Raw genomic sequence first — 25,339 nt, 5'->3', positions numbered from 1 at the left:
TCTCCTGCTCTCCTACCGGCACCTGCTGCTTCTTTCTCACCCAGGGACTGTGCTGTTGTGTTTGACCTTGTCCACATCCACTCCTTGTGCCCTCTGCCCGGGGCAGAGCGACCTCACTGTCCACCTGTCTCCACGGGAGCCCGAGGGACACCCTCTGCTTGCCTTTGCTGCCCTTCCTCGCAGGGAGCAGAATTGCTGCTGCCATCTGGTGGGATACAGCCTGGCTCCAGCCTCTGCTGCTACTCACCTTGAGTAAGGTCACCTCTTCCCAAGCGTCCTTCCCGGCTACACCATCTGTCCCGGGCAGCAGGAAAGCTACAACCTCCATCACTCACCCGAAGGTACAGCCCAGGTCCCGCAGAGAGGAGCCAGCCCTCAAGGCCAGCAGAGCCTCCAGGCTGCTGAAGAGCCTCACACAGGCTCTTTGGGAGGGCAGCCCCAAACCTCCCCTCTCTGTCCTCACTGCCAAGCCACACACCTCAACCCTCTCTATCGTTTCTCCACCCCAGGTTGTGCTGCACTTCCACGAGCAAGTTTCTGTTGCTGGCTGAAGAGCAGCAAGGTGAGGAGCGGCAGAGAGGGAGGGTGGGGGCAGGCAGCTCCGCGGGCATCCTGCCTTCATCTGCGCCGCGCCCGCAGCCTCGCTGCTGCCCTGACAAGCAGAGCGCTGCCAGCCAAGGCTCACACCCTGCTGGCGCCTCCCCAGCACTGCCAGGGAAGGGCCCTGGGAAGTCAGGTTCAGCCTTCAGCTCTCTGCAGTCCAGCCTCGGCCAGGAGTGCCAGGCAGGCCAGTCCTTGGCTCCGTGTTTTGGCTTTACCCTGAGCCTGCCAGCACCTGAGCAGCTTGGCAGAAGATGCCAGGCAGGGCTCACTCACTGCTGCACAGCAGCAGCTGCACCCACCCAGCAAGCTGAAGGTTTGTTTCCTCACTCAGTATCCTCATGGAGTCCACACAGAGATACTCAGTCCCTACCCTGATTTTAGGGTCACTGCTCCCAGCTGGAGCCAGACAGCTGCTGGATGGTCCACGTGGTGGAAAGCAGCTATAAACACAGCATGAACACAGGGTTCAGCCAGCACATCCCCAGGCAGTGACAGCTCCAGGGGCAGCTTTAAGCATGAAGGCAGCAGGGCAAGGGGAGAGGAGCAGGTAACAGCCAGGGAACATTTGTGAAAGGAATTACCCCCCAAAGCAGAGGAAATGGTGATTCATTGTCCCAGGAGCCACCCTTAGAGCCTCAGACACCTCCTCCAGAGAGGCCAGCAGCAGGAAACGCTCCACACTCCACTGAAAACACCCAACTGGAGGGTGAGGGAATGCAGAGCCACAGCAGCTGAGAAGGGATTTCAGCCACACTTGGGTTGAGCCCAACACCTGGAGCATGAAACCAACAGAGGAAAAGGCAGGAAACACTAAGGGGGTTAAAAGGAGCCTTGGGAGAAAAGTGGAAGTTTCCTTAGAAGTGTCTGAAGTGGTAAAGCAGAAGCATAAAGAATAAGAGCAGTAGAGGAGGAAGAGGTCTGGAAGTTATTTGGGAGTTATGGACCTGACTGCTCAGCTGCTTAAAGTACTTGGCAAGCTCAGGCACTTCATCACTGCAGAACTTACCTTGCCCAGCAGAGAGAGGAGAAGTCTTTCTGCTTCGCCAGGACTGAGGGCAACAACTCAAAATGAAGTGGCTGTATGAGGGGGGGAACAAGCCCACTGCACACAGCAGCTTTCCTGAGGGCTCCACATCCATGGGGCAGTGATGAGCACCCACCCCAGAGTGTGTTGCTCAGGGCTGACACCTTACTTGCATCCTTACTTGCAGGAGCAACTTCTTTAAGGGTCACAGAACACTGGAACAGGCTGCCCGGAGCAGGGGTGGAGTCTCCAGCTCTGGAGACATTTGAGACCTGCCTGGATGTGTTCCTGTGGCACCTCTGGGTGACTGCCTTGGCAGGGGAGTTGGACTTGATCTCCAGAGGGCCCTTCCCAACCCCTACCATTCTGTAGTAGAGGGGGTACAGGTGTGCCAGGCTAGGAGACAGCCTCCTGCCAGCCACTGAGAGCTTTGAAGCTCATTGACAAGTTGTCATCTGGTCCACCCCCATCCACCCCCCCCCATTTTCTCTTCACCACCACCATGTTGCATCAGGAGCACCCTGGGAATCGTATACCCACGCAGTGCACATCCTGAGCTGTGTGGGCAGCTGCTAAAACCCCTCACAATAACCTCCAAGTAACTTCCAGCCTTACCTCGCTGCAGGAATTCAGCCCCCCAAAAAATCACATTTCAGGCTTTCAGTTGTCCCAGGCAGAGCTGTTTGCCTCTGCTTTCATCCAAAGAAGGCAGCACAGGCTCGAGGAGGTCTTGCTTCACTCTTCTGAACTATTACAGGCTGGACCAGATGATCCCTGGGGGTTCCCTTCCAACCTGGCACTGGGACAAAGAAAGCAGCAAAGAAGCCAACCACTCTGCAGCGCTCTGCTTGGGACAGTGCCGTTTATTGAAGGCTGCTCACACAATCCCAACCCCACCACATCCTCCTCACCACTCAGCTTCCCACAACAAAGAAAGAAAAGTGCTGATGTACCAAGAGAATTCTGCCCACCTCTGAGTGCCTGAGCCAGGGAGCACCAATGCCATCCCCTCTTTGTCCCAGGTGCCACCTGCAGCTGACCTGGGGTGACAGAACCATCGCTGCAGCAAGCGGATCATGCAGCAAGGGGGAGAGGAGATGGCTCACAGCTGGCGTGGCCACGAGGAAGACTTCCTCCAGAGGAATTATCTTCTCCTCCATGCCTGAAACCTCACTGCAGAAAGAGAATCTCTGCTCTGCTTTCCCCCAGCCCCACGCCACTTGACCTGTGTCTCCAGCTAGCAGTGCTGTGACTCACTCAGGCACAGCAGAGCCACTCTCCTACCCACTGAGATGTCTCTTCCTCTCCCCCACACCTGAAACAGGAGTGGTCTGGCTGGAGAGCAAGCCCTGGGCATCCTTGTGCCACAGTCCAGGACCTGCAAGTCTCTAACAGCCCTGGCTCAGACAGCCTGAAGGCACTGAAGCATTGCTGTGAAAGCCAACTGCTAACAGGACTCGTGGCCGGGGAGTCACCTGGGCCACCTCTTTGTGCCAGGAGGGCACAGATGAGGTCTCTGCTCCTGTTGCTCCAAGTGCCTGCACAGGGGCAGTTCTCCAGCCTAGCTGCTGGTCAGTGAAGGCTCTGCTCTGCCCTGCCCTGAACGGGAGGAATGCAGTTTGCTGTCGAGGGCGTTCAGCTTTATTTCATCAGGGACTCAGAGTGGGTTTGGATTTGCCTTTCCTCTGATTCTACCGAGGAGGAATCTGCAAAAAGCTTTCTGTTCTTTTCTTTCTGGAAGGGCTGATCTGGCAGGTGGAGGTGCCCAGGCTGGCCCTGGCTGCAGAGCCAGGCTCACTGAGGCAGCTGGAGCAGCACAGACTGTCCGGAGGGCAGGTAGGTGATGTTGCGGGAGCGCGACAGTTGGTAGGCGATGTCCTCGGCGGCCTCCAGCTTGCGCAGCTCGATCAGGCCATCGCCGGCGGTGGCCAAGGAGTTGGCAATCAGCTCGGCTGCTTTGGAGTCTCCCTCGGCAGAGATGACAGCTGCCTTCTTCTGCTGCTCAGCCTGGCAGCAAAGAGGAGAGGGGGCAGTAAGCAACAGAGGAAACAAGAGCTGAGCAGGAGGAAGGCCCCGGGACTGCTTGGGTTGGGAGGGTGCGGCCAGCAGGCTGACACCACCACCCCATGGCCCCAGGGGCTATGTCTACATGTGCCTGGGACGTCTCTACCACCTCCCTGGCCAGCCTGCTCAAATGCCTGACCCTTCTTGCAGGAATGGAACTCTTCATGTCAAACCTCAGCTTCCCCTAGTGCAACCTGAGGCCTTTTCCTTTCACCTGATACTAGGCAGCAGAGCCCAACCCCCACCCGGCTTCAGCCTCCTCTCAGGGAGTTGTAGAGAGCAATGAGGCCTCCCCTCAGCCTCCTTTTTGCCAGGTTGAACAACCTCAGTTCCCTCAGCTGCTTCTCCCCAGCCCTGTTCTCCAAACCCTGTAGTACCAGCTTTGCTTCTCTGCACCTACTCCAGCCCCTCAAAGTCCTCCTTGGAGTGAGGGCCCCAAAACAGAACCCAGTACTCAGAGTGGCCTCCCCAGTGCCCAGGAGAGGATGACAATCACCAACTTCCTTCTGACGCCCAATGCTGCTCCACGATACCAAACACATGGACATCACTGTGCACCCTGACAGCTCACCAGCAGCAGGGGCATGGGGTGCCAAATGTCAGTCCTGAACCTTTCCAACTGACCCTCCTCACAAGTGCTGCTTCCTCCCTGCTCTGTGCAGGTGTTACTCTTTCAGCACCCTTGGAAGACCACAACGTTGTAGTGAAAGACCCCCAAAAGCCACCACCAGCAGCTTTAGGCTTTACCTATCCCACAGCCACGTACCAGGGCTGAAAATCACATTGGTGAGGTGGTTAAGAGCCACAGAGATGTGGTGCTGAGGGACATGGTTTAGCACCAGACTTGGCAGAGCTGGAGATGATTGGATTTAAATGATCTTCAAAGTCTTTTTCAACCAAAGTGGTTCTATGATTATGACCCTAAGTGACTTTGTCATTCATCCTGCCTGGTCTGGCCAGGCCAGTGAGATGGTCACTGCAAACTGGAGTGGGAAGGAGCTATCAGGAACTGTTCCAGGTTTCTCAGAAGGACAAAGTACCTTCTCCACAATGAATCTGGCTCTCTCTGCTTCTTGCTGGGCCACTTGCTTCATTTCCACCGCCTCTGTGAACTCTTTGCCAAAGGTCAGATGTGTCTGCAGAGCAGAAAGCAAGCAAAGTCCACCTGAACAGTTACCACTGAAGCTGGAATGGGAGAGGGCCAGGCAGTACCCCTAGAATGGGCACTGGGACAAGCAGGATTGTCCATCCAGTTCTGGAATCTCAAGGGAGGCACTCGAAGGGCAGCTCCAGTAACAGCAGTCCCATCAGAGGTGCACCACACTCAGTCCAGCACTGCAGAAGGTGCTGTGGGTGCACAGGGCATGGCACTGTCTGCCAATCCACCTTACAGCTTCCATGCTGCACTGTGCACTGGTGTGCTCAGCCTGGGCTCTCTGGGCAGCTGCAGGCTCCTGGGATGGGCCAGGGGAAGGTTAACTTCCTTCAGTAGTGTAGCTCAGTGGAAAGCAGCAGAAACCAAGAGTCAGAAACTCCTACAGTCACCTTCCTGCAAGGGCTCCCTGGATGTTGCCACCCCAATTGAAGAGCTCCTTTCCCCCTCCTCTAAGCAGCCTTCAGTGGGAAGGCCCAAAAGAGAGGCAGAGGGGCACATACAAACCAAATTACAACTGAGTTAATTTGCAAAGCTTGTAGGGAGGTAGGAGGGAAAAGCTCTCTCCTTGAGTAGCCTTAGAAGACTTCAGCCAGGAGAACAATGCCGCAGAGGGAAAAAGATGCTGTAAGCAGTGCACAATTCACTGCCTCCTCATTCTCCTCATGTCTCAGGGTGCCTGTGGAACAGCTGCCCCCTCTAAAGCAAGGTGCAGCCTGATCCACCACCCACAGAAGCCTTTGTTCTTCATCTGAACTACCACAGCCCTGCAACAGCAGAGTCTGCCCAGAAGCCAGCATGGAGGAGCCTTCAAGGGCTTGCTGAAGGTCACAGGCCAGGCACAAAACCAGAGGTACTGCCCTGAGCAGTAATCACTACACTCCACTCAGCTGCAGACAGACTCACTCCACACATCCAGACTTCCAGCCCACCCTTCTCCAGACACCCTCTGAGTCTCCACTGCTCTCATCTGAGTGCACTCCAGCGTTCTGGAGAGCTCTTACCAAGGAGACATCGTCCAGGATGAGGCCGAAGGTCGCCGCTCTCTCCGTCAGGTCTTCGCTCACCTGCCTCGAGACCAACTCCCTCTGAGTGATCAACTCTCCAGCATCGAAGCGAGCCTGGACTCAGCAGCACACAACACACAGCTGTCAGGCCTGGAAGTGACCTCAAGGATCATCCAGTTCCCACCCCCCCTGCTGTACTCAGGCACACCTCACACTGGCTCAGGTTGCTCAGAGTCCCATCCAGCCTGGCCTCAAACACCTCCAGGGATGAGGCTTCCACCACCTCCCTGGGCAACCTCTTCCAGTGTCTCTCCACCCTCGTGGTGAAGAACTTCCTAACATCCAGTCTGAATCTGCCCACTCAAGGATGGACCCAGGAAGTCCCAGGGGCTGACAGATGCCTCATGCTCAGCCTGGCCTTGCACCCGTGAGTCCCAGAGCCAGTCCAATCCTTCCCCCAGAGCCAGCAGGCACTGAGCTGCTCAGGCACTGGAAGAGAAACCTGGAAAGACTTGGGAATTTAAGCTTAAGCCCCACAACTGGAGGGGAGGTTGTCCAGGTGAGTGCTTCATGCAGAAGCTGGACTAAGGCTGGTCAGTGACTATTTGGGGATGCTTCCAAAACCAGTGAGCTGAAATGCAAGATTACACAAGAAGTGAAATTCCCAACATCCTGACTGCCCTGGCAGCCTGAGGAGCAGAGCTAACAGCTGCCCACAGACAGCTCTTCCCACCCAGAGATCCTCCAGCACGACTCAAACCCAGGCCAAGCAGGCACAAGGGGGGCAGGCGGCCAGAGAAGCCTTAACCTGGAGCACAAGGCTGCAGCAGGCCTCTCATGGCTGCAAAGAGGAAGGGGAGCAGGGGAAGGCAGCAGCTCACCACCACAGACTTGAGGATCTCGGTTGTGATGGAGGGCAGGACTCGCTCGTCATAGTCCTCCCCGATGCTGGTGAAGATCCTGGGCAGCTGAGCAGTCACTGGCCTGAAGAGGATCCGCAGGGTGATGTTCACGTTCTGGAGGTCTGCAGGAAGAGAGGCACAAGCTTAGTGCTGACCTCCAGGGACAGGAGACTGTCTCCAGTTGTCCTCTCTGGGGTTACATGAATGAGAGATCATCACTGTCCAGTCTGGGCTTTGCCAGCAGGGAAGAATCCAGAGTAACTGAAGGGACCCCAGGGATCCTCTGGTCCAACCTTTTAGGTGACAGAACTGGAAGGAGCTGGCCCAGCTCCCTGACAAGCTGAGCCTTCAAACTCACCTCCCTTGGAAGGTGATTCACAGCAATATGCAGGCTGGCAAAGCCCCTCAGGAGCACCAAGCCCAACCTCTAAACCTCTCCACAAAGATTCACCTTAAACCACAGCCCTCAGCAGCACAGACACAAGACCCTGACACCCACCCAGGGTGGGGGACTCCAGCACCTCCCTGGGAGCTCATTCCAGTCCCTGACCACTCTCTCTATGAAAAGCTTTTTTCTATGTCCAATCTAAACCTCCCCAGGCTCAGCTTGAGGCCATTCTCCCTTGTCTCCAACGACATGTGAGCAGAGCCCAGCAGCAGCCTCTCCACAGTGTCCCTTCAGGTAGCTGTAGACAGCAATGAGGTTTCCCTCAGCCTCCTCTTCTTCAAGCTCACCAGCTCCAGCTCCCTCAGTCTGACAATTGTCTCATGGGGAAACATTTCCTTCTGAAATCCACTGGGCACTTGCCCAGCAATAACTTGGCCCCACTACCCCTTGTCTTCTCCATGGGACTCCATGTGAAAAAGGAGTCAGCATCTTCTTGCTGGCCACCCTTCATGTGTTGGTGCTGCCCCTTCCATTGTGGCATCCAAATCCTCCTTACAGATATTAAAGCTTGATCTGGGATGCAGGGAATGATTTGCACTACTCCCCACCTGGAGTCCTGTGTGCAGCTCTGAAGCCCCCAACACAAACAAGACATGGAAGTGTTGGAGCCAGCCCAGAGGAGGCCACCAAAATGCTGAGAGGGCTGCAGCAGCTCTGCTCTGAGCACAGGCTGAGAGAGTTGGAGCTGTGCAGCCTGGAAAAGGCTTGGAGGAGACCTTGGAGTGGCCTTGCAGGATCTGAAGGGGGCTGCAGGAGGGCTGGAGAGGGACTACTGACAAGGGCTGGGAATGGCAGGAGGAGAAGGAATGGGTTTGAAAGGGGAGGTTAGGAAGAAGTGAGGACACTGGCACAGGTTGAGGGTGGTGAGAGCCTGGCACAGCTTTCCCAGGGAGGTTGTGGATCTTTGATCACGTTGGGTGCTTCTGTGCTCCACAACCTCCCTGGAGGTGTTCAGGACCAGCGTGGATGAGGCCCTGAGCAATCTAAGCACCAGTGGGAGGTGTCCCTGCCTATGCCAGGAGGTTGGAACTGGCTGAGCTCTGAGGTCCCTTCCAAGCCAAACCCTTCTCTGCCCCCATCCCTGCCATCCCTCACCTTTGCTGCCAGTGATGACCGGAATGTTGCGGGGCCGAGAGCGGCAGTCGAAGATGATTGGTTTCTGTACCCAGGGGATCAGGAAGTGAGTTCCTTCTCCCACCACTGTGTCCTGCACCCCACGGAACCGGTCGAAGATGACAGCTCTGTGGCCTGCATCGACTGCAGAAGGGAAAATTGGGTACACTATAGAATCAACCAGGTTGGAAGAGACTCTGCAGAGGCTGGCTCCTCAACTCAAGAGATGCTGAGGTGCTGGAAGGTGCCCAGAGCAGGGCAGCAAGGCTGGGGAGGGGCCTGGAGCACAGCCCTGTGAGGAGAGGCTGAGGGAGCTGGGGGGGTGCAGCCTGCAGCAGAGGAGGCTCAGGGCAGAGCTGATTGCTGCCTGCAGCTGCCTGCAGGGAGGCTGTAGCCAGGTGGGGTTGGGCTCTGCTGCCAGGCAAACAGCACCAGACCAAGGGGCCCCAGGCTGAAGCTGTGCCAGGGCAGGCTCAGGCTGGATGTGAGGAGGAAGTTGTTGGCAGAGAGAGTGATTGGCATTGGAATGGTCTGCCCAGGGAGGTGGTGGAGCCACCATGCATGGAGGTGTTGAAGCCAAGCCTGGCTGGGGCACTGAGTGCTATGGTCTGGTTGGTTGGGCAGGGCTGGGTGCTAGACTGGAGTGGATGATCACAGAATCCTAGAATCAACCAGGTTGGCAAAGGCCTCCAAGCTCATCCAGTCCAACCTAGTACCCAGCTAGGTCTGCCTAGAGGTCTGTGACCTTGAGCAAGCCCTTGAAGGCTCCTCTGTGCTGATGTCTGCCCTGAGCTTCCTCTGCTGCAGGCTGCACCCCCCCAGCTCCCTCAGCCTCTCCTCACAGGGCTGTGCTCCAGGCCCCTCCCCAGCCTTGCTGCCCTGCTCTGGGCACCTTCCAGCACCTCAACATCTCTCTTGAATTGAGGAGCCCAGAACTGGACACAGCACTCAAGGTGTGGCCTGAGCAGTGCTGAGCACAGGAGCAGAAGAACCTCCCTTGTCCTGCTTGGCCACACTGCTCCTGAGCCAGCCCAGGCTGCCATCGAGACACTGCCTCCCTGTTACCTGCACCAAAACCAGCCTGTGGTAGAGCCTTTGGCTGTGAGAGAAGGGTGAAGTTAATTAGATCCTCAGCAGCAACAAGGCAAAGAGAAGCTGCAGCCACGACTGCAGCTCACAAGGGCTGCAGCCACCTGACAGCCTACCAGAGGAAGGACCTTGCAGTCCTCCTGCTTGTGCAATGCAGGAGGTACAAAACAGCCCTGCAGACTCGGTGCCTGTTTTTCCCGGGATGCCCTTAGCAATAACAGCACAAAGCAGCCAAATGACACAGCCCCAAAGAGAGGCAGGAGGTGAAGTGCAAGCGCTGAGCCTCTCCCACTCACCATTGTACAGAGCAGAATTGACAACTCCACCTGCAACAGCCAACCCCAGGCCAAGCTTCCCAAGGCTTTCAAACACCTTCGCAGCCATTTCACACCTGCAGTTCCAGCCCCTCTCAAGAGTCTCTCCTGCAAAAGCACCCAGCACTGGTTAGAAACGGCCTGGGCCGGGGAGCGCTGCCCGCTGGCGCCTGCCGAGCCGCGGATGAACCCAGCCTGCAGCAGCTCCTCCTCCCCTCAGAGCCTGCAGTCCTGCAGCACCCCCGGCACCCGCCACGGCTCCAGGCCGCCTGCTCAGGCACTGCCGGACCTCGTTCTCCGTACCCCTGTGACCTACCCCAGGGCCCTCCTCCGGACCCCCGGGCCCGGCAGCGCGGCCTCTCGCTGCCCAGCTCTCACTCTCCCCGCTCCCGCCCAGTCCTCTCGCCCCGCAGAGGCCCCCCCGAGCCAAATCTCCACTGGCGGCCGCAGCTGGGGTCCCTCCCGGCCTCGGTCCCGGTCCTGGCTCGGACCCTCGCTCCCGTCCGCAGGCCGCAGCTCGGCCCCTACTCGGCCCCCTCCCAGTCTCGGCCCCCTCCCAGCCTCATTCCGAGCCCAGGCTCCCACCTCGGGGCTCCTGCCCGGCTCAGCTCCCGGCCTCAGCGCCCCCACAGCCTGCGCACACCCCCGGCCCGGAGCCCTCCCGCACCCTGCCCCCGCTCCGCTCACCGCGCCCCTGACCTCCGCATGAGTCCGCGGCCTCCCGCCCAGCGCCTGCGCCGCGCCAAGACGCGCGCTGCTGATTGGTCCGCGCCTGCGCGCCGCGCCAAGACGCGCGCTGCTGATTGGCCGCGGCTGCGCGGGGCATGCTGGGACATGAAGTTCCAGTGGCGCTGCCCTGCGCAGGCTTCACTACAGCTCCCGGCGTGCCCCGCGGCGGCCCGCGCGCTGAGCAAGGTCGCTGCCCATTGGCCACGTCCTGCGCAAAGCCTTCTGGGAGCTGTAGTCCCGGCGGCGGCCCCGGCTCTGAGCGCGGGGGCAGGAGGCGCTGCGGGGGGGGCCCGGGACGGGACGGGACGGGACGGGACGGGACCCTTCCAGCCCTGCCTGCGGGGCGGGGGCGGCGCAGCGGCGGCGGTGCTGGGCGGGGGCGGCAGCCGCCCGGCCGCGTCCCCCCTGCTGGCTGCATCCCCCCTCTGGGTGCCAGCGCCTCGGAGCGGGCAGGCATCGCCGTGCGCATTGTCCGCCGCGGCGGGGGGAGCCAGACAGCCGCCCCCGCCGCGGGGCAGCCCCCGGCCCGCCGCCCACACGGGGCCCGTTCTGCCTCGGCACTCCCCGCGGGCGGCAGCCCCGGAGCGGGGGCTCGGTGCCGCCAGAGGGAGGCAGCGCTCTGCCGTCGGCTCCGCAGTCCCGGCAGCGACGGACAGGGGGAGAGAAACACCCCCGGAGCCCAGGGAGACCCCCGGAGCCCAGGGAGACCCCCGAGCCCCGTCCCGTGCCCGCCCTGTGCCCGCTGCGCCTCTGGGCTCGCAGGGCTCGGTTCACACCGCCCCCCGCACCGTGCCCGTCCTGGCAGCGTCTCGCTGTGCTGAGCTCCCTTCCTTAGGGTCCGGCACTTCCCACCCTGCCCCTCAGAGTGTGCCCTGCGCCCTGCTGTGCCCTGGGGGGCAGCTGAGGCACGGAGCCGCCCAGCAGCCCGGCGATGGAGCCTCCTGCTGCAGCCCCCCGGCCGCTTGAGCTGCCCCCCGGGGGGGGCAGTGCACAGAGGCCCTGAGCGTGAGGGCAGGTCCCCGCTGGAGCCTCTGCCCCAGGGCTCTGCTCTCTGTGCGTCCCTCCAGCCCCATGTGCTCAGCCCAGGGTGGCTGTGCTGGAGCAGCTCCTGCTGGGGAGGGTCCTCCCCCCCCGGGTCCTCTGTGGCACCCCTGGGTCCCCAGCACAGCTGTGCAGGCAGATGTGCCACGGAAGCTCCATCCTCTGTCTGGCAATGCTCCTTCTGGGGCCACAAAAGCTCTTTTGTGCCTCAGCAGCACTGGGAAACCAACGCTGAAGAGGAACAGGATGAGGTGAAGACATTTGGTGGTGACCAGAAGTGCCAGGGACCCCCATGAGTCCCACCTGAGAGCCCCCAGAAGCTGCCCTGAGCAGGACCTGACCCTGCCTGTGAATATTCTTCCCCAAACCCTGAGTCACTGCAAGTCTCCTGGGCCCCAGCCTGTGCCCACTGCCCCTTGTGCTGTCCCTGGGCACCACTGAGCAGAGTCTGGCCCCAGCCTTTGCCCCCCACAGCTCCTTCAGCTCTTGCTGGGCACTGCTCAGCTGCCCTCTGGGGCTGCTCTGCTGCAGGCTCTCAGCCCCAGGGCTCAGCCTTTGCTCTCCCAGAGCTGCTCCAGGCCCTCAGCAGCTCTGCAGCCTCCTCTGGACTTTTCTCCAGTGGTTTTCTGTCTCTTGAACTTGGGAGCCCAGAACTGGACTCCGCACTCCAGAGCTGATTGCTGCCTGCAGGGAGGCTGTAGCCAGCTGGGGTTGGGCTCTGCTGCCAGGCAGCCAGCAGCAGAACAAGGGGACACAGCCTCAAGTTGTGCCAGGGGAGGCACAGACTGGATGTCAGAAGGAAGTTCTTGCCAGAGAGTGATTGGCACTGGAATGGGCTGCCCAGGGAGGTGGTGCAGTGCCCATGGCTGGAGGTGTTGCAGCCAAGCCTGGCTGGGCACTGAGTGCCATGGGCTGGTTGGTTGGGCAGGGCTGGGTGCTAGGCTGGGCTGGAGCAGCTTGGAGCTCTCTGCAGCCTGCTTGGTTCTCTGAGTCTCTCTCTGCTCTGCCTGTGCTTTGCTCTGCTCAGCAGCCAGCCTGGGGGTGTGCTCTGCTTGCTGCCTGCTGCCTGCAGCCTCCTTCTCTTTCCCCATTCCTGTTCATGGGAATGGGAAAAGAGGGGGGGGGGGGGAAAGGGGGGACAAAAGGCTGAAGGCAGTGAGGAGATTTGATCCAGGGCCCACTTTTTGGGGTGGGATCTTCGGGGGGGGGGGGGCCGGGTTGGAGCCAGGGACACTGCTGGGTGGAAGCAGGAGGAAAATGGATCCTTTGTGCAGGGAATGTCTGCTGGGTGATTCAGCCAGGCTGACAGGGTGGCATGTGGGGACTTGTGGCATGCCACTGCCTGCTGAGACTGCTCCCAGCTCTGTGGCCTTGGGGGGGGCTGGGGACAGATGTGGCACAAAGCCTTGCTGGCTGGTGACTGCCTGGGTTTGGTGTGCTGGGGGGGAGGGGGAGATGGAGAGGACAGAGCCTGAGCAAGCCCAGAGCAGCCAGGAGCAGCATCCTGTGCCCCTAGGGAATGAGGTGAAGGAAGCCATGGAGGTGGTGAACCTCAAACCCTGGTGGAGGTTGGACATCAGGAGCAAGTTCTGCACCATGAAAGTGGGGGGAGGTGGTGGTGAAATACTGGAACAGGTTGCCCAGGGGCAGATTTGATGTGGCCCAGGGGCAGCCTGACCTGGTTTAGAATCAGAGAATGGTTTAGGTTGGGAGGGACCTCAAAGCTCAGCCAGTTCCAAACCCCTTGGCATAGGCAGGGACACCTCCCACTGGTGCTTAGGTTGCTCAAGGTCTCATCCAGCCTGGTCCTGAATACCTCCCTGGGAAAGCTGTGCCAGGCTCTCACCACCCTCAACCTGTGCCAGGCTCTCACCACCCTCACTTCTCCCTAACCTCCACTTTCAATCTCCCCTCTGCCACTTCAAACCCATCCCTCCTCCTCCTCTCCTCCCCAGCCCCCTTGAGACCCTGGCAGTTGGAGCTGTCCCTGCTGACCAGATGAGACCTTTGAGGGTCCCTTTCAACCTGCTGCAATCTGTCAGTGGAAACAGCTCCAGGCTGAGCCCCTGCTGCTGTTGGGGGGCGATGGGCAGTGGCTGTCCCTGCCCTGAGTCCTTCAAGGAGGCTGCTGCCATCCAAAGCCATTGTGATGGGGACGTTTCCTCCAGCAGGCAAAGCAGCAGCAGCTTCAAGAAGCTTCATTGTGCTCAGCTGGTGTGGCTGGGGCTGGGCAGCCTGGCTCATGCTCTAATCCACTACACAGCAGGGGGAACAAAAAGCTTCCTCTTCTCCAGCCCTCTGCAAGCAGGCAGCTCTGGCCAGGGCTGCCCCCTGAAACATTTGTGGCATGAGGTTTGCAAACTGCAGAGGCTCTGAGCTCTCCCTGAGCCCTCGGGGCCATGGGGGGGAGATCAGAGAGCCACAGAGACAGGCAGGCTGGCAGAGCCTGCAGGAGCACCAAGCCCTTTCTAGGTGGCAGGACTGGAAGGAGCTGGTCCAGCTCCCTGCCGAGCTCAGTCTGCAAACTCACTTCCCTTGGGAGGTGATTCACAGAACCACAGCCCCCTGCAGGCTGGCAGAGCCCCCCAGGAGCACCCAGCCCGACCCAGAGCCCTGCTCTGCGAGAGTCACCTTGAGCCATCTCCCCAAGCACCACATCCACACCAGCCTGGCACAGCCTGGGGGGGGGGACTCCAGCACCTCCCTGGGCAGCTCATGCCAGGCCCTGACCATGGAAACCTTTTCCTGATGTCCAACCTGACCCTCCCCAGCCTCAGCCTGAGGCCTTCCCCCGGTGCTGTTTGCAGCTCCCTGTGAGCAGAGCCCAGCAGCAGCCCTGCACAGTGCCCTCCAGGCAGCTGCAGACAGCAGTGAGGTCTCCCTCAGCCTCCTCTTCCTCACACTGCCATCCCCAGCTCCCTCAGTTGCTCCCCACCAGCGTTGTTCTCCAGGCCCTTGCCCTAGATGAAGCTGTCAGCCCAGAGGGATGCAGGGGCAGAGCCCCAGAGGGATGCAGGGGCAGAGCCCCAGAGGTCATCCTGCCCACTCAGCAGGGACAGCTCCAGCCAGAGCAGGCTGCCCAGGACCACAGCAGGTCTGATCCTGGCTGGCTGCAGGGGTGAGGTCTCAGCCACGGCCCAGGGCAGCCTGTGCCAGCCTCTCCCCACCCTCACTGTGCAGAACTTCCTCCTGGTGTCCAACCCAACTCTGCCTTCTCCAGCTTCAAACCACTGCCCTCAGCCTGTCCTGTCCACAGGTCCTTCTGCCCAGCTGCATCTCAGCCTGCCTGTAGGTCCCCTTCAGACACCTGAGATGCTCTGAGGTCTGCCTGCAGCCTTCTCTCCTCCAGGCTGCACAGCCCCAACCCCCCCAGCCTGTCACAGACTCAGGCAGGTTGGCAGAGAGCTCCAAGCTCCTCCAGCCCAGCCTGGCACCCAGCCCTGCCCAACCACCCAGCCCATGGCACTCAGTGCCCAGCCAGGCTCGGCTGCAGCACCCCCAGGGGACCTTCTCCAGCCCTCTGACCATCTTGGTGGCCCCCTGGGGACCCTCCCCAGCAGGTCCACGTCTGTCTCATCTTGTGGCTCCCACAGCTGGACAGCAGCACTCCAGATGTGCTCTCACCAGAGCAGAGAGGCAGAACCCCCTCCCAGCATAGAACCCAAACCCAGTCAGGTCCCCCCTCCCCCACCGAAGTGTTTGCATCCCCCGCGGTGGGACGCGGCTGAGGCTGCTGCCCCATTCCCACCCAGCTGGCCCAGCAGGGGGGTCCCAGCTTGAGCCCCTGCAGCTCCAGCCCTGCCTGTAACCCACTTAGCCTCAATAAACGTTGAAATTCAATTAGTTAAACTACATTAAAGGGCTGTGAGGACACGGATCAGAGTGGAAACAGCCTTAATGTGATTTCAGCTGACTTCCCTGCCACGATTTGCAAGTCACAGAAATCGAATTAAGGCTGCTTGGGGTCCTTCCCTCCCCCCCCCCTTCTGAACTCTGTCCACACAGCTCTGTCATGCACTTTAATTAATCCTCTTGGAAATTGAGCCTGCCTTTCATTCAGGCAACTTCACCTGACTCATGCTAGAGAGGCAGAGAGAAAACCAAACCCAGCCTGGGGAAGGCAGCAGGGCTGGGACCTCCCAGGGCAGGCAGCAGGGCTGGGTTGGGAGACCCTAAGGCAGGCATTGGGCTGGGACCTCCTGGAGCAGGCAGCAGAGTTGGGTTGGGACTCCTTGGGGAGGTTCTGGGCTGGGACCACTTGGGCAGGCAACAGGTTTGGGTTAGGGGACCCTGAGCAGGCACTGGGCTGGGGCCCTCTGGAGAAGGCAGCAGGATTGGGAGCCCCTGGGGCAGGCTCTGGGCTGGGCTGGGAGCCCCTGGGGCAGGCAGCAGGGTTGGGAGCCCCTGGGGCAGGCTCTGAGCTGGGTTGGGAGTCCCTGGGGCAGGCTCTGGGCTCAGCTGTGGGTCTGAGGACAGACAATCCTGGCAGGCTCAGGGTGGGATTATCTCTAATCCCATCAAGGGATAAATAACCTGGGGTCAGCAGCAGGCTGCAGCCACCCAGCCTGGGCTCCAGGTGCCCACTGAGCTGCAGCCAGAGCACCCCAGCCCTCTGCTGCCAGGGGTCCCAGCAGCGCTGCAGGCTCTGGGACCAGCATTTCTTGGCTCTCCTCGATGCTTATCATCGCATAACAAAGTTTCCTCCTCGGTGGCAGCCAGCAGCCAGCTCAAACCAGCTGCATTAAAGCCTCCTGTTGCTGTGCTGTCTGTGATTGTTGGCCAGCAACTTCCAGGGAGGGCTGGGGCTGGGCCAGGGAAGATGTTTGCCCCCTCAGGAAAGAAAAATCCCAATCCAAACAACCCAAACCTCTTCCCCCAAGCCCCCTTTTATCTTCCTCACATCCTCCAGCTGCTCCTCAGCCTCTTCGTCTGCCTCACACCCAACCTGCAAAGGAAACTTTGGCACCAAAGCACAGCCCTGGGGAGGTCTGGGGGGGTGTGTGGGATGTGCCCTTTACCTCGTGTGCTGTGAGGCGAGGCCCTTCCCTTCCCTTCCCTTCCCTTCCCTTCCCTTCCCTTCCCTTCCCTTCCCTTCCCTTCCCTTCCCTTCCCTTCCCTTCCCTTCCCTTCCCTTCCCTTCCCTTCCCTTCCCTTCCCTTCCCTTCCCTTCCCTTCTCTCCCAGCTCCCTTTTGCTCTGTAAAACAGCAGCTCCATAAAGGAGCCCCCAATTAAAAGGGAGTTAATGACTTAATGAATCAGAGGCAAATCTGCTTGCATTAGCAGGTGAACTGCTGACCCCCCCTCCCCTCCTGCCCAGCAGCTCCTCCATCGCAGCCTCCCCCACACCTCCTCTCAGTTTCCTTCCCAGCAAATTGGCTGCAGGTGAAGCGTGCTGGGGGCAGGGCAGGGCAGGGCAGGGAGGCAGGCGGGGCCGGGGGGAGAGGAATGAGGCTCTGCTTTGGCACGAAGGGATGGGTAAAGGCCACCCTGGAAGGGATGGACACCTCCACCCCCAGCGGTGCAGCTGAGGTCCAGGCTGCAGCACTCCAAGCTCCTGCTCCAGGAGGGTTTGCAAATGCTGCAGGGAAAAGCAAGGCTGAAATTAAAGGAAGCTCAATGCAGTGAAGCTCAACTCACCAGGGGTGGGGTGGGGGCTGTACAGACCCCCGGACGGAGTTTGCATGCTGCAACACCCTCCCTAGCCACCCCCCCCGACCTTATAGCACCTCCACAGCAGCCAGAAGGGCCAACAGGGCTGGATGTTGCTCTTCATTAACTCATTAAGGGCTAATTAATTCCCCCTCGTGCTGTGAGGGGCAGCTCCAGGATGGGCTCTGCCTTCCCCATGGCCCAGCTGTGCTCACTGAGGACCTGATCCTACCCTCAGCTGCTTGACCCCCCCCCCTAATGAGCACCCCAGCAGCAGAGGAACCCCCACCCCACCCTGGCCTTTGTTTTCCTCCTCTTCCTCCTCCTCTTCCAGTTGTGGTCACAGAATCAGAGCATCACTGGGCTGGAAAAGCTCTCCAGGATCCTTGACCCAAAGCATCAGGAGAGGCTCAGGTTGGCCTTGAGGAACAATTTCTTTGCTGCAAGAGTGGTCAGGCACTGGCAGAGGCTGCCCAGGGAGGTGCTGGAGTCCCCATGCCTGGAGGTGCCCAAGCAAGCTGTGGCCATGGCACCTGGGGGCAGGGTTTGGTGGCCATGGTGGTGCTGGGCTGGCCTGGATGATCCTGGAGAGCTCTTCCAAGCCAAAGGATTTTAGGGTTCCTTGAGCCAGGCTGTGCTGATGCCTTCACCTCTGCAGCCCTCACCCCTGTCCTTGGCACTGTCCCACCCTGATCCTTCCCATGGTCAGCTCATCCCAACCAACCCCTTGGTGCCCATCCAGCAGGGCTGGGGTGAGAGCTGCTGCTCTTCAGCCCCCACCAGAGAGCTGAACCCATCCAGAGCCTCCTCGAACAGGCAGAGCAACAGAGCACAGAGCAGCACAGGGCAGCACAGCACAGTTCAGCCCAGTACAGCCCAGTTCAGCACAGCCCAGCCCAGCAGAGCCCAGCACAGAGCAGCTCAGCAGAGCCCAGCAGAGCCCCTGTTCCCTGCTCTGAAAAGGGGCAGGATGAATCCCTCCTGCCAGGGCCACAAGAAGCTTTCTCTCCACAGCTGCTTGGGCTGAGCAGGTCTCAGCTCGCTGAGGAGCTTGGAGCTCTGCTGGCAGCGTTTGTCCATCCCAGCAGCTAAAGCCTCTCAGCTCTGCACAGCTCTCGTGGGGCAAGCCCGAGCAGAGAGAGCAGCAGCACAACCCCCCCGTGGCCTTCAGACAGCCAAACCAGCCGGGGCAGGAGGGGGCAGGAGGGGGCAGGGTCCAAGGGCTTCATCTCCTCTGCTTTGGATTAAAATGCAGAAGGTTTTGGAGCGTTTTGGAGGAAGCAGAGAGGGGCAGGGAGCAGCTGCTGCTGCCTGGGGACAACGATGCTGTCAATGATGTCAGCTAAGGGGGGAGGGTCTCAAGTGACCCCTGGCAGCCTCACGCCTCAGATCAGCAGGTGGTCCCTCCGGCCCTGTCTCTCTGATTGATAGCCCTTTCCTGTCACCTTCAGCGAGGGCAAAAGGTGCTGCCTGCACCTCTCCCCCGGGGCTTGGGGTGAGTTTGGGTTTGCCCTGCCTGGGCTGGGCCAGAGGATGTTTTCCTGCCCACGGGGTGAGCAGGAGGGGCTGGTGCAGCTCTGAGCACTGGGTCTGCAGCCAGCACCTCTGCTGTCAGCAAGGGCAGTGGCTTGTGGGGACCTCTCTGGCCGTGCTTCCCTCCTGCCCACTCCAGCCCATGCTTCCCCTGCAGGTCCCATCCATCCCTCCATCCATCCACCCACCCATCTATCCACCCACCCATCCCTCCATCCACCCATCCCTCCCTCCACCTATCCCTCCGCCCATCCACCTACCCATCCACCTACCCATCCATCCCTCCATCCGTGTTGCTCCCCAGCATCCAGCACTTTCCCCTCTCCCCCAGCCAATGCTCCCCTGGTCCAGGGGGCAGAATTTGCCACTGGCAGAGATGCTGAAGGTACCAAGGGGGACAAAAAGGAGGAAGAGGAGGCCACGATTGCAAATGGAGCCCAAGCTGCCACTTGGAGATGCTGTCCCTATGGCAACTGCTGCCAACGCCCTGGCTGCAGCCTCTGCTCCTTTTCATCCCTCCCTTTGTGCATCTCTGCACTAAAGTGGGACAGGAAACCTCCTGGGGAGGGTGGAGAGAGGCTGGAGGAGGACTGAAGTCTTGGGGACATCATGAGGCTGTGAAGAGAGGTGATAAATTGAAGAGGGGTGCCCAAAGAGCCACTGGGGAGCCAGTGTAGGGGCAGCAGAGTGGTGCTTGGCCCCTTGCAGCCCCCCCCGTGCTGCTCTGGCAGATGCTGGAATGTTCCCATCCCTCCCTCCCCTGCCAGCCCCAGCAGGCTGCTCTGGGGGCAGCCTGGGCTTTGTGTCACTGCCTAGGGAGCCCTCCCCTCACTTCTTCCCCAAATGGCCCATCTGGGGGGCTGCTGGGGACCTCCCCAGCCCGAGCTGATGACCTCAGCGTTGGTCAGGCAAGCCTGGAGCTGGGAAGCCCTGCAGGGTTCGAGCCCAGCTGGGCTGAGCTCAGGGCTCTTAAGGTGGGTAGGAGACAGGGGTGGGGCAGAGCCAGAGAAGCCAAACTTTTCTGAGTGCTCTGGGGATGTCTTTCCAGAACAAACCCTCAGGCTCCTCACTCTACCCTTTGGGAGCAGCGCAGCAGCCTCAGCGCTGTGCTAGGTCCTTCCCGGAGCTGGGCTGGATGCATTAAGCGGCAGCGATGCGGTCGGGAGAGCTGCAATTCATCCAGCTCCCCGCAGGCTCCCATCAGCTCCTGGCAGCCAAGAGCTCATCAAGGTGAAGCTCCCGGGAGTGTGCTGGGGAGAGAGGAGCTGCTCTGAGCCTCCCAAGCTCATCAACCTGCCCCCGGGGAACGCATCCTCCAGGAGAACTTCTGCCCGGCGCCGAGGGAGGGAGCAGGCTGGAGGTGGAAGCTGTGGGCAGGCACATCTGGGGTCCCCTGGGGACACCCTCCGTGGGCAAGAGGGGGGAGCACCCCTGGGGAAGTGCCCAAGTGGGGCTGGCGAAGCTGTGGTTGGGCTCAGTGATCCCCAAGGTCTTTGCCAAGCTGAGGGGTTCTGTGATTCCAGAAAGCAGGAGCCTGAGGCTTCCCAGTGCCCTTCCACGTGGGATCTGCTGGCCATGAGCCTGGGGGTGAGTGGGACAGAAGGCAGCAAGGGAAAGCAGTGCACAGGCGTGGGGCTGGGCTGCCAGTGGCCATTGTCCCATTGGGCTGAGCCCTGCAGTGGGTGCAGTGCAGTGCAGTGCACTGGTGTGGGGCTGGGCTGACTGGGACTGCAGCCACTGTCCCACCAGGCTGTCCCAGCAGTGGGGGCTCAGTGCCACGGCTGCCCCTGCCCCACCCTGTGCCCAGAGCCTCCCCCGTGGCCAGAGCAGGAGCCGGTTTGCCAGGCTGCCTAAGTGCTGCCCCTCACCACACAGCCCTGAGCAGCTGCAGCAGCTGCTGGGAGCTGGGCTGGGAGCTGCCCCACGCTGCCACCTCGGGTGGGAGCCAGTGGACTTTGTGCACTGACTTCTGCTGACCCCAGGGCACAGACAGCATCCCTTAAGTGTCCCACGTGCGTGGTGCCAGCAGCTCTGCCCCCAGCCCAGCTCCTGCCCCTTCAGCTCAATTAACTCAATTAGAGTGGTTGGGGTTTTTCCTTAATTAATTGCTTCCAAATGAGCTCACCAAATCCCAGCAGAGCCGGGGAGGGCTGGAAGGGACCTCCTGGAGGTCATCCAGACCAACCTCCTGCTAAAGCAGGGCACCCACAGCAGCTTGGGCAGCAGCACAGTGGCTGGGGTGGGTTGGAAGCTCTCCAGAGAAGGAGACTCCACAACCTCTCTGGGCAGCCTGCCCCAGGGCTCTGCACCCTCACACCAAACAAGTTTCTCCTCCTGCTCAAAACCCTCCTGGGTGCCAGTTTATGCCCCTTGCCCCTTGTGCTGTCTCTGGGCACCACTGGCAAGAGTCTGGCCCCAGCCTCTTGCCCCCTACCCTTTAGCTGTTGCTGGGTATTGCTCAGGTCCTCTCTGGAGCTGCTCTGCTGCAGGCTCTCAGCCCCAGGGCTCAGCCTTTGCTCCTCACAGAGCTGCTCCAGGCCCTCAGCATCTCCACAGCTTCCACTGGAGCCTCTCCAGGAGTTCTGTGTCTTGGAGACTGCAGAGCCCAGAGCCAGACCAGATGTGGCCTCACAAGGGCAGGGTAGAAGGGAAGGAGAAGCTTCCTTGACCTGCTGGCCACAATCTTCCTCATGCCCCCCAGGCTGGCAGCTTTGGTGGCTGCTTGCTGGGTACTTGGCTGCCCATGCAGAGCAGAGCCAAGGAAGGGAGTCACAGTGCAAAGGGTTTGTGCTCTGGGGACCAGGGCAAGAGCTTTATAAAGGTCAGCTGGAGGAAGGTCTATTGGGTAAAGGTAATCTGACTGGGTGGGCGCTGTCCCAGGGCCCCCCAGACCTGCTGGAATCCTCCAAACAAGCAAACAGCTCCGAGGGCAAGGAGGAAATGGGCACAGGTAATTTCATTCTGCCCTCTGGGAGGCTTTAATGAGGTCCCTCCGACGGCAGCAGGAAGGAGGCTGGCAGGGAGGGCAGCAGGGGAGCAGCCCAGGGGAGGCAGAGAGCTGTTGTGGCTGGAAAAGACCTCTGAGGGCAACCCCAACCCTCAGCCCAACACCACCATGACCCCAAGTGCCATGGCCACGTGGTCCTGGGAGACCCCCAGGGATGGTGACTCTGGAACACCCCCAGGGATGGTGACTCTGGAACACCTCCAGGGATGATGACTTCACCACCTCCCTGTTCCAGAACCTGACCTCTCCTTCCTACTCACCAGGACTGGTTTGGGGTGAGCAGCTCCTGGGCTTGCTGGGTGGATGCAGCAAGGGCAAGGCAACCACCCCCAGTGCCCTCAGTGGGGCTGCAGCTCAGCAGGCACATGGGGGTGGATCCCTCCAGCCCCTCGAGGTCTGCACCCACGTTTGGTGGCACAGAGAGGTCCCATGCTGGGCTGGCAGGGGGTCTGGTGGCACCGTGGGATGAGGCAAATGGGGGTGCAGGAGGTTTGAGTGGCTTCATGAACCACAGGTGGCTTTGCTCCGAGGTCTCCAAGAGCTTCGTGGCCTTCTCCTCACTGCTTTGGAGGGGCAGGGGCAGGAATCTGCCAGGCTGAGCCTTCAGACTCCCCAGGGACACTCGAGACAAGCTGAAAGCAAACAAACCATTATCAGCTGCTGCTGTCGCCAAAAGCCTTCCTCTGTGGCCGCTCAGAGAGCACAACAAAGCAGCACGGGAGGGGGGGAGGGGAGGGCTGGGGGAGCTGCTGTGCCCCTGGGGAGCTGCTGTGCCCCTGAGGAGCTGCTGAGCCACTGGGGAGCTGCTGTGCCCCTGGGGAGCTGCTGTGCCACTGCTACCTTGGCTTGGCCTGGAATGCTGCTGGAGTTGGCAGTGGGAGGCTTGAGGAAACGCTGTCGAGGCTGGCAGGGTGGAGACAAGGGAGAGAGAGGAGGAGGAAGGTGAGATGCTCAGTGCATGGGGCAGGGGTGAGCTTGGGGGGGTGAGTTCTTGGCTGAGGTGGGGGTCAGAGCCGAGGGTCAGCATCCCACCTGCAGACAGCAGGAGTCACAGCCCCTGTGTCGCCTCCTGCGCTGGCTGGAGGGTGCAAAGAGCAGCTCAAGGAGGCTTTCCCTCCACCCACCTCCCTCCCCATCCCCTGCCACGCCAAAGGGACTCCCATTTGCTACCCCTCTGGGGGTGCTGGCAGCTGGCTGAGCCCTTCAACCACCCCTAACAAGGCTGGGGGGGGGTGTCGGGACAGGGCACAACCCCCTTGATTTTGCCCTCTGGGTGCTGCTGGCAGCTCCGCCTGGGGAAGGGATGTGGCAGCCCAGGCTGAAACCGGAGCTGCGGCCCCCGGCAGTGACTGATGGGTTTGGAAGGGGCTGGGAGGGGAGGGGGGGAGGGTGGTGCTGCTTTTGACAGTCTCCTTGTTTTAAGAGCACGAAGGCTCCCTGGCTAATAACGAGAGGGAGTAGTCAGTGGCTAATAACGAGAGGGAGCTGCTGAGGCTGCTCGAGGTCCCATTTTCTCTGGAACCCATTTCCATGGCATGAATCACTGAGTGGAATGAACTCAATTAGTTCAGACAGAGGCAAGAGATAAATCAGGGTCCCATTAGGAAAGCCTGAGGTTAATTTATGGCCTGGAGCAGCAGTGGATGTCTCTCTCCTCTCTTCTCTCTCCCCTCTCCCAGTATGCAACCTGCTGCAGAGCAAGGCAGGCAGCAGGGTGGGCTCACTGCTCTCCTTCTCCCTGCTGGAAGGTGCTACAGAGAGCACAGGAGGCTGGAGCCAGGTGGGGATCAGTCTCTGCTCCCAAGAAACAAGGGATAGGACAAGAGGAAATGACTTCGAGTTGCACCAGGGGAAATTTAGGTTGGTGTATAGGGTTAACACTCCTGGGGGAGTGACCCTGAACCTGACCCTAGGGGTCTCGGCCCCTCCTCAGGGGTGGGCCACACTCCAGGTGATGGTTAGCCCACTCCCCCCACTTCCTGTGGTATAAAAGAGACAGGACCTCCCTGTCTCTTCCTCTTTTCGCTCTCTTGCTCGTCTCTCCTTTACCTGCGTTCATGAACACACACACACACACTGATACTGCATACCAGCCACGAGGCAGAGACACCATCACAGTTGGATATGAGGATCACAGATCACAGGAGGTCAGGAGTTGGAAGGGACCCAAAGAGCTCATCCAGTCCAACCCCTGCCAGAGCAGGACCATCCAGGCTGGCTCAGGGCACACAGGACACATCCAGACAGGCCTGGGAAGGCTGCAGGGAAGGAGACTCCACAGCCTCTCTGGGCAGCCTGTGCCAGGCTCTGGGACCCTTCCAGGCAAGAAGTTGCCCTTGTGCTGAGCTGAACCTCCTGTGCTGCAGCTTCCATCCACTGCTGCTTGCCTGCTGGAGGCAGAGCTCTGGCAGTGTGGGGACAGATGAACCTGGTTTTGGTCTCTCCAACTGATCTTCTGAGCCTTGAGGCTGCAGTGAGGTTGCTGCCTGCTCAGCCTGTGCTCTGCAAGCTGCATCTCCACCCCTGGGCATCAGGCTGAGATGCTTCTATGAATAATGCAGCTGCTCTGCTCTCCTTCCAGTCAATGGAGTGGGACAGGATCCTTCTGGGGACAATTGATCTCTTAGCTGGGCTTGAATCATTGCCCAGCAAGGAAAGAAGCATCTCCTCCTCTTTGCTGAGGGATCTGAGGGCAGGCAACCACTCAGGGCAGCTCAGCAGCAGGATTTGTGCAGCTTCACTTCCATCCCTGAGCCAAGGTGAACAGGATCATAAGAGTCATGGAGTGGTTTATGCTGGAAGTGCCCTCAAAGCTCATAGGCAGGGACACCTCCCCCTCAAAGAGGTCACTCAGGGCCTCATCCAGCCTGGTCCTGAACACCCCCAGGGAGTCTGTGGAGCTCAGAAGCACCCAATGTGGTAGAAGACACCAAGGCACATCAGAGCTACCAGGTAACATTTCCAGCTCAACTAAGCCCATCCCTGCCTGGGGTGACCCAAGTGCTGGGGGAAGGGAGACAAAGAACCTGCAGGATCTTGGCTGGGCTCCATGCAGTGTGAAAAACAGTTGGGAATGCATCCCAGAGCTGGATGAGAGGATGGCTCAGCTGTGCTCTGCTGTGCTCAGCTGTGCTCTGCTCTGCCCTGTTCTGCTCTGCTCAGCTGTGCTCTGCTCTGCCCTGTTCTGCTCTGCTCAGCTGTGCTCTGCTTTGCTCAGCTGTGCTCTGCTCTGCCCTCTTCTGCTCTGCTCAGCCCTGTTCTGCTCTGCTTTGCTCAGCTGTGCTCATCTGTGCTCTGCTCTGTTCTCTTCTACTGTAGTGTAGCCTATTCCTATTCCATTCTATTCCTATGCCTGTCCCATTCCTATTCCTATTCCCATTCTATTCTGTTCCTATCCCTATTCCATTCCCATTCCTATTCCTGTCCCTATTCTTATTCCATTCCTATCCTACCTCACCCTGCCCTGCCCTACTCAACAAGTGGCCAAGCACTGAAGCAATTAAAGGTTAATCCTCCACTCCCCGCTCAGTCGCAGCCCAGCAGGAAGCTCAGCTCTGAGCCAGGCACCGAACCACCTCCCCTCCAGCGCCGCCCCAGCCCTGCCTTGCTGCCTCCTTCGCGATGCCGGCGAGGCTCTGACATTGGTTTCCCCCCGACGGCAG

The 25,339-nt window shown here is 60.0% G+C and overlaps 1 protein-coding gene across 4 annotated transcripts; it reads right to left on the bottom strand.

Annotated features, from left to right (window-relative positions):
- Positions 1-2,470: 2,470 nt before the first annotated feature.
- Positions 2,471-10,503, bottom strand: PHB1 (prohibitin 1). Of its 4 annotated transcripts, none has more exons than XM_064174426.1 (7): positions 10,417-10,503; positions 9,700-9,825; positions 8,297-8,458; positions 6,733-6,875; positions 5,849-5,965; positions 4,732-4,827; positions 2,471-3,634 (listed from the first exon to the last, which is right to left on the bottom strand). In XM_064174426.1, the coding sequence occupies exons 2-7, from the start codon at positions 9,785-9,787 to the stop codon at positions 3,422-3,424; spliced, it is 819 nt and encodes a 272-aa protein (XP_064030496.1). In that variant the 5' UTR covers positions 9,788-9,825; positions 10,417-10,503; the 3' UTR covers positions 2,471-3,421. The 4 variants fall into 4 exon arrangements, with proteins under 4 accessions (XP_064030496.1, XP_064030495.1, XP_064030498.1 ...); XM_064174425.1 differs by having other exon boundaries at positions 10,405-10,423; XM_064174428.1 differs by lacking the exon at positions 10,417-10,503 and adding an exon at positions 10,303-10,395.
- Between the last annotated feature and the right edge of the window lie 14,836 nt (positions 10,504-25,339).

The sequence above is a fragment of the Pogoniulus pusillus genome, chromosome 40 (assembly GCF_015220805.1).
Source record: "Pogoniulus pusillus isolate bPogPus1 chromosome 40, bPogPus1.pri, whole genome shotgun sequence".
Classification (NCBI taxonomy): domain Eukaryota; kingdom Metazoa; phylum Chordata; class Aves; order Piciformes; family Lybiidae; genus Pogoniulus; species Pogoniulus pusillus.
This window is presented reverse-complemented; position numbering and strand designations above follow the sequence as displayed.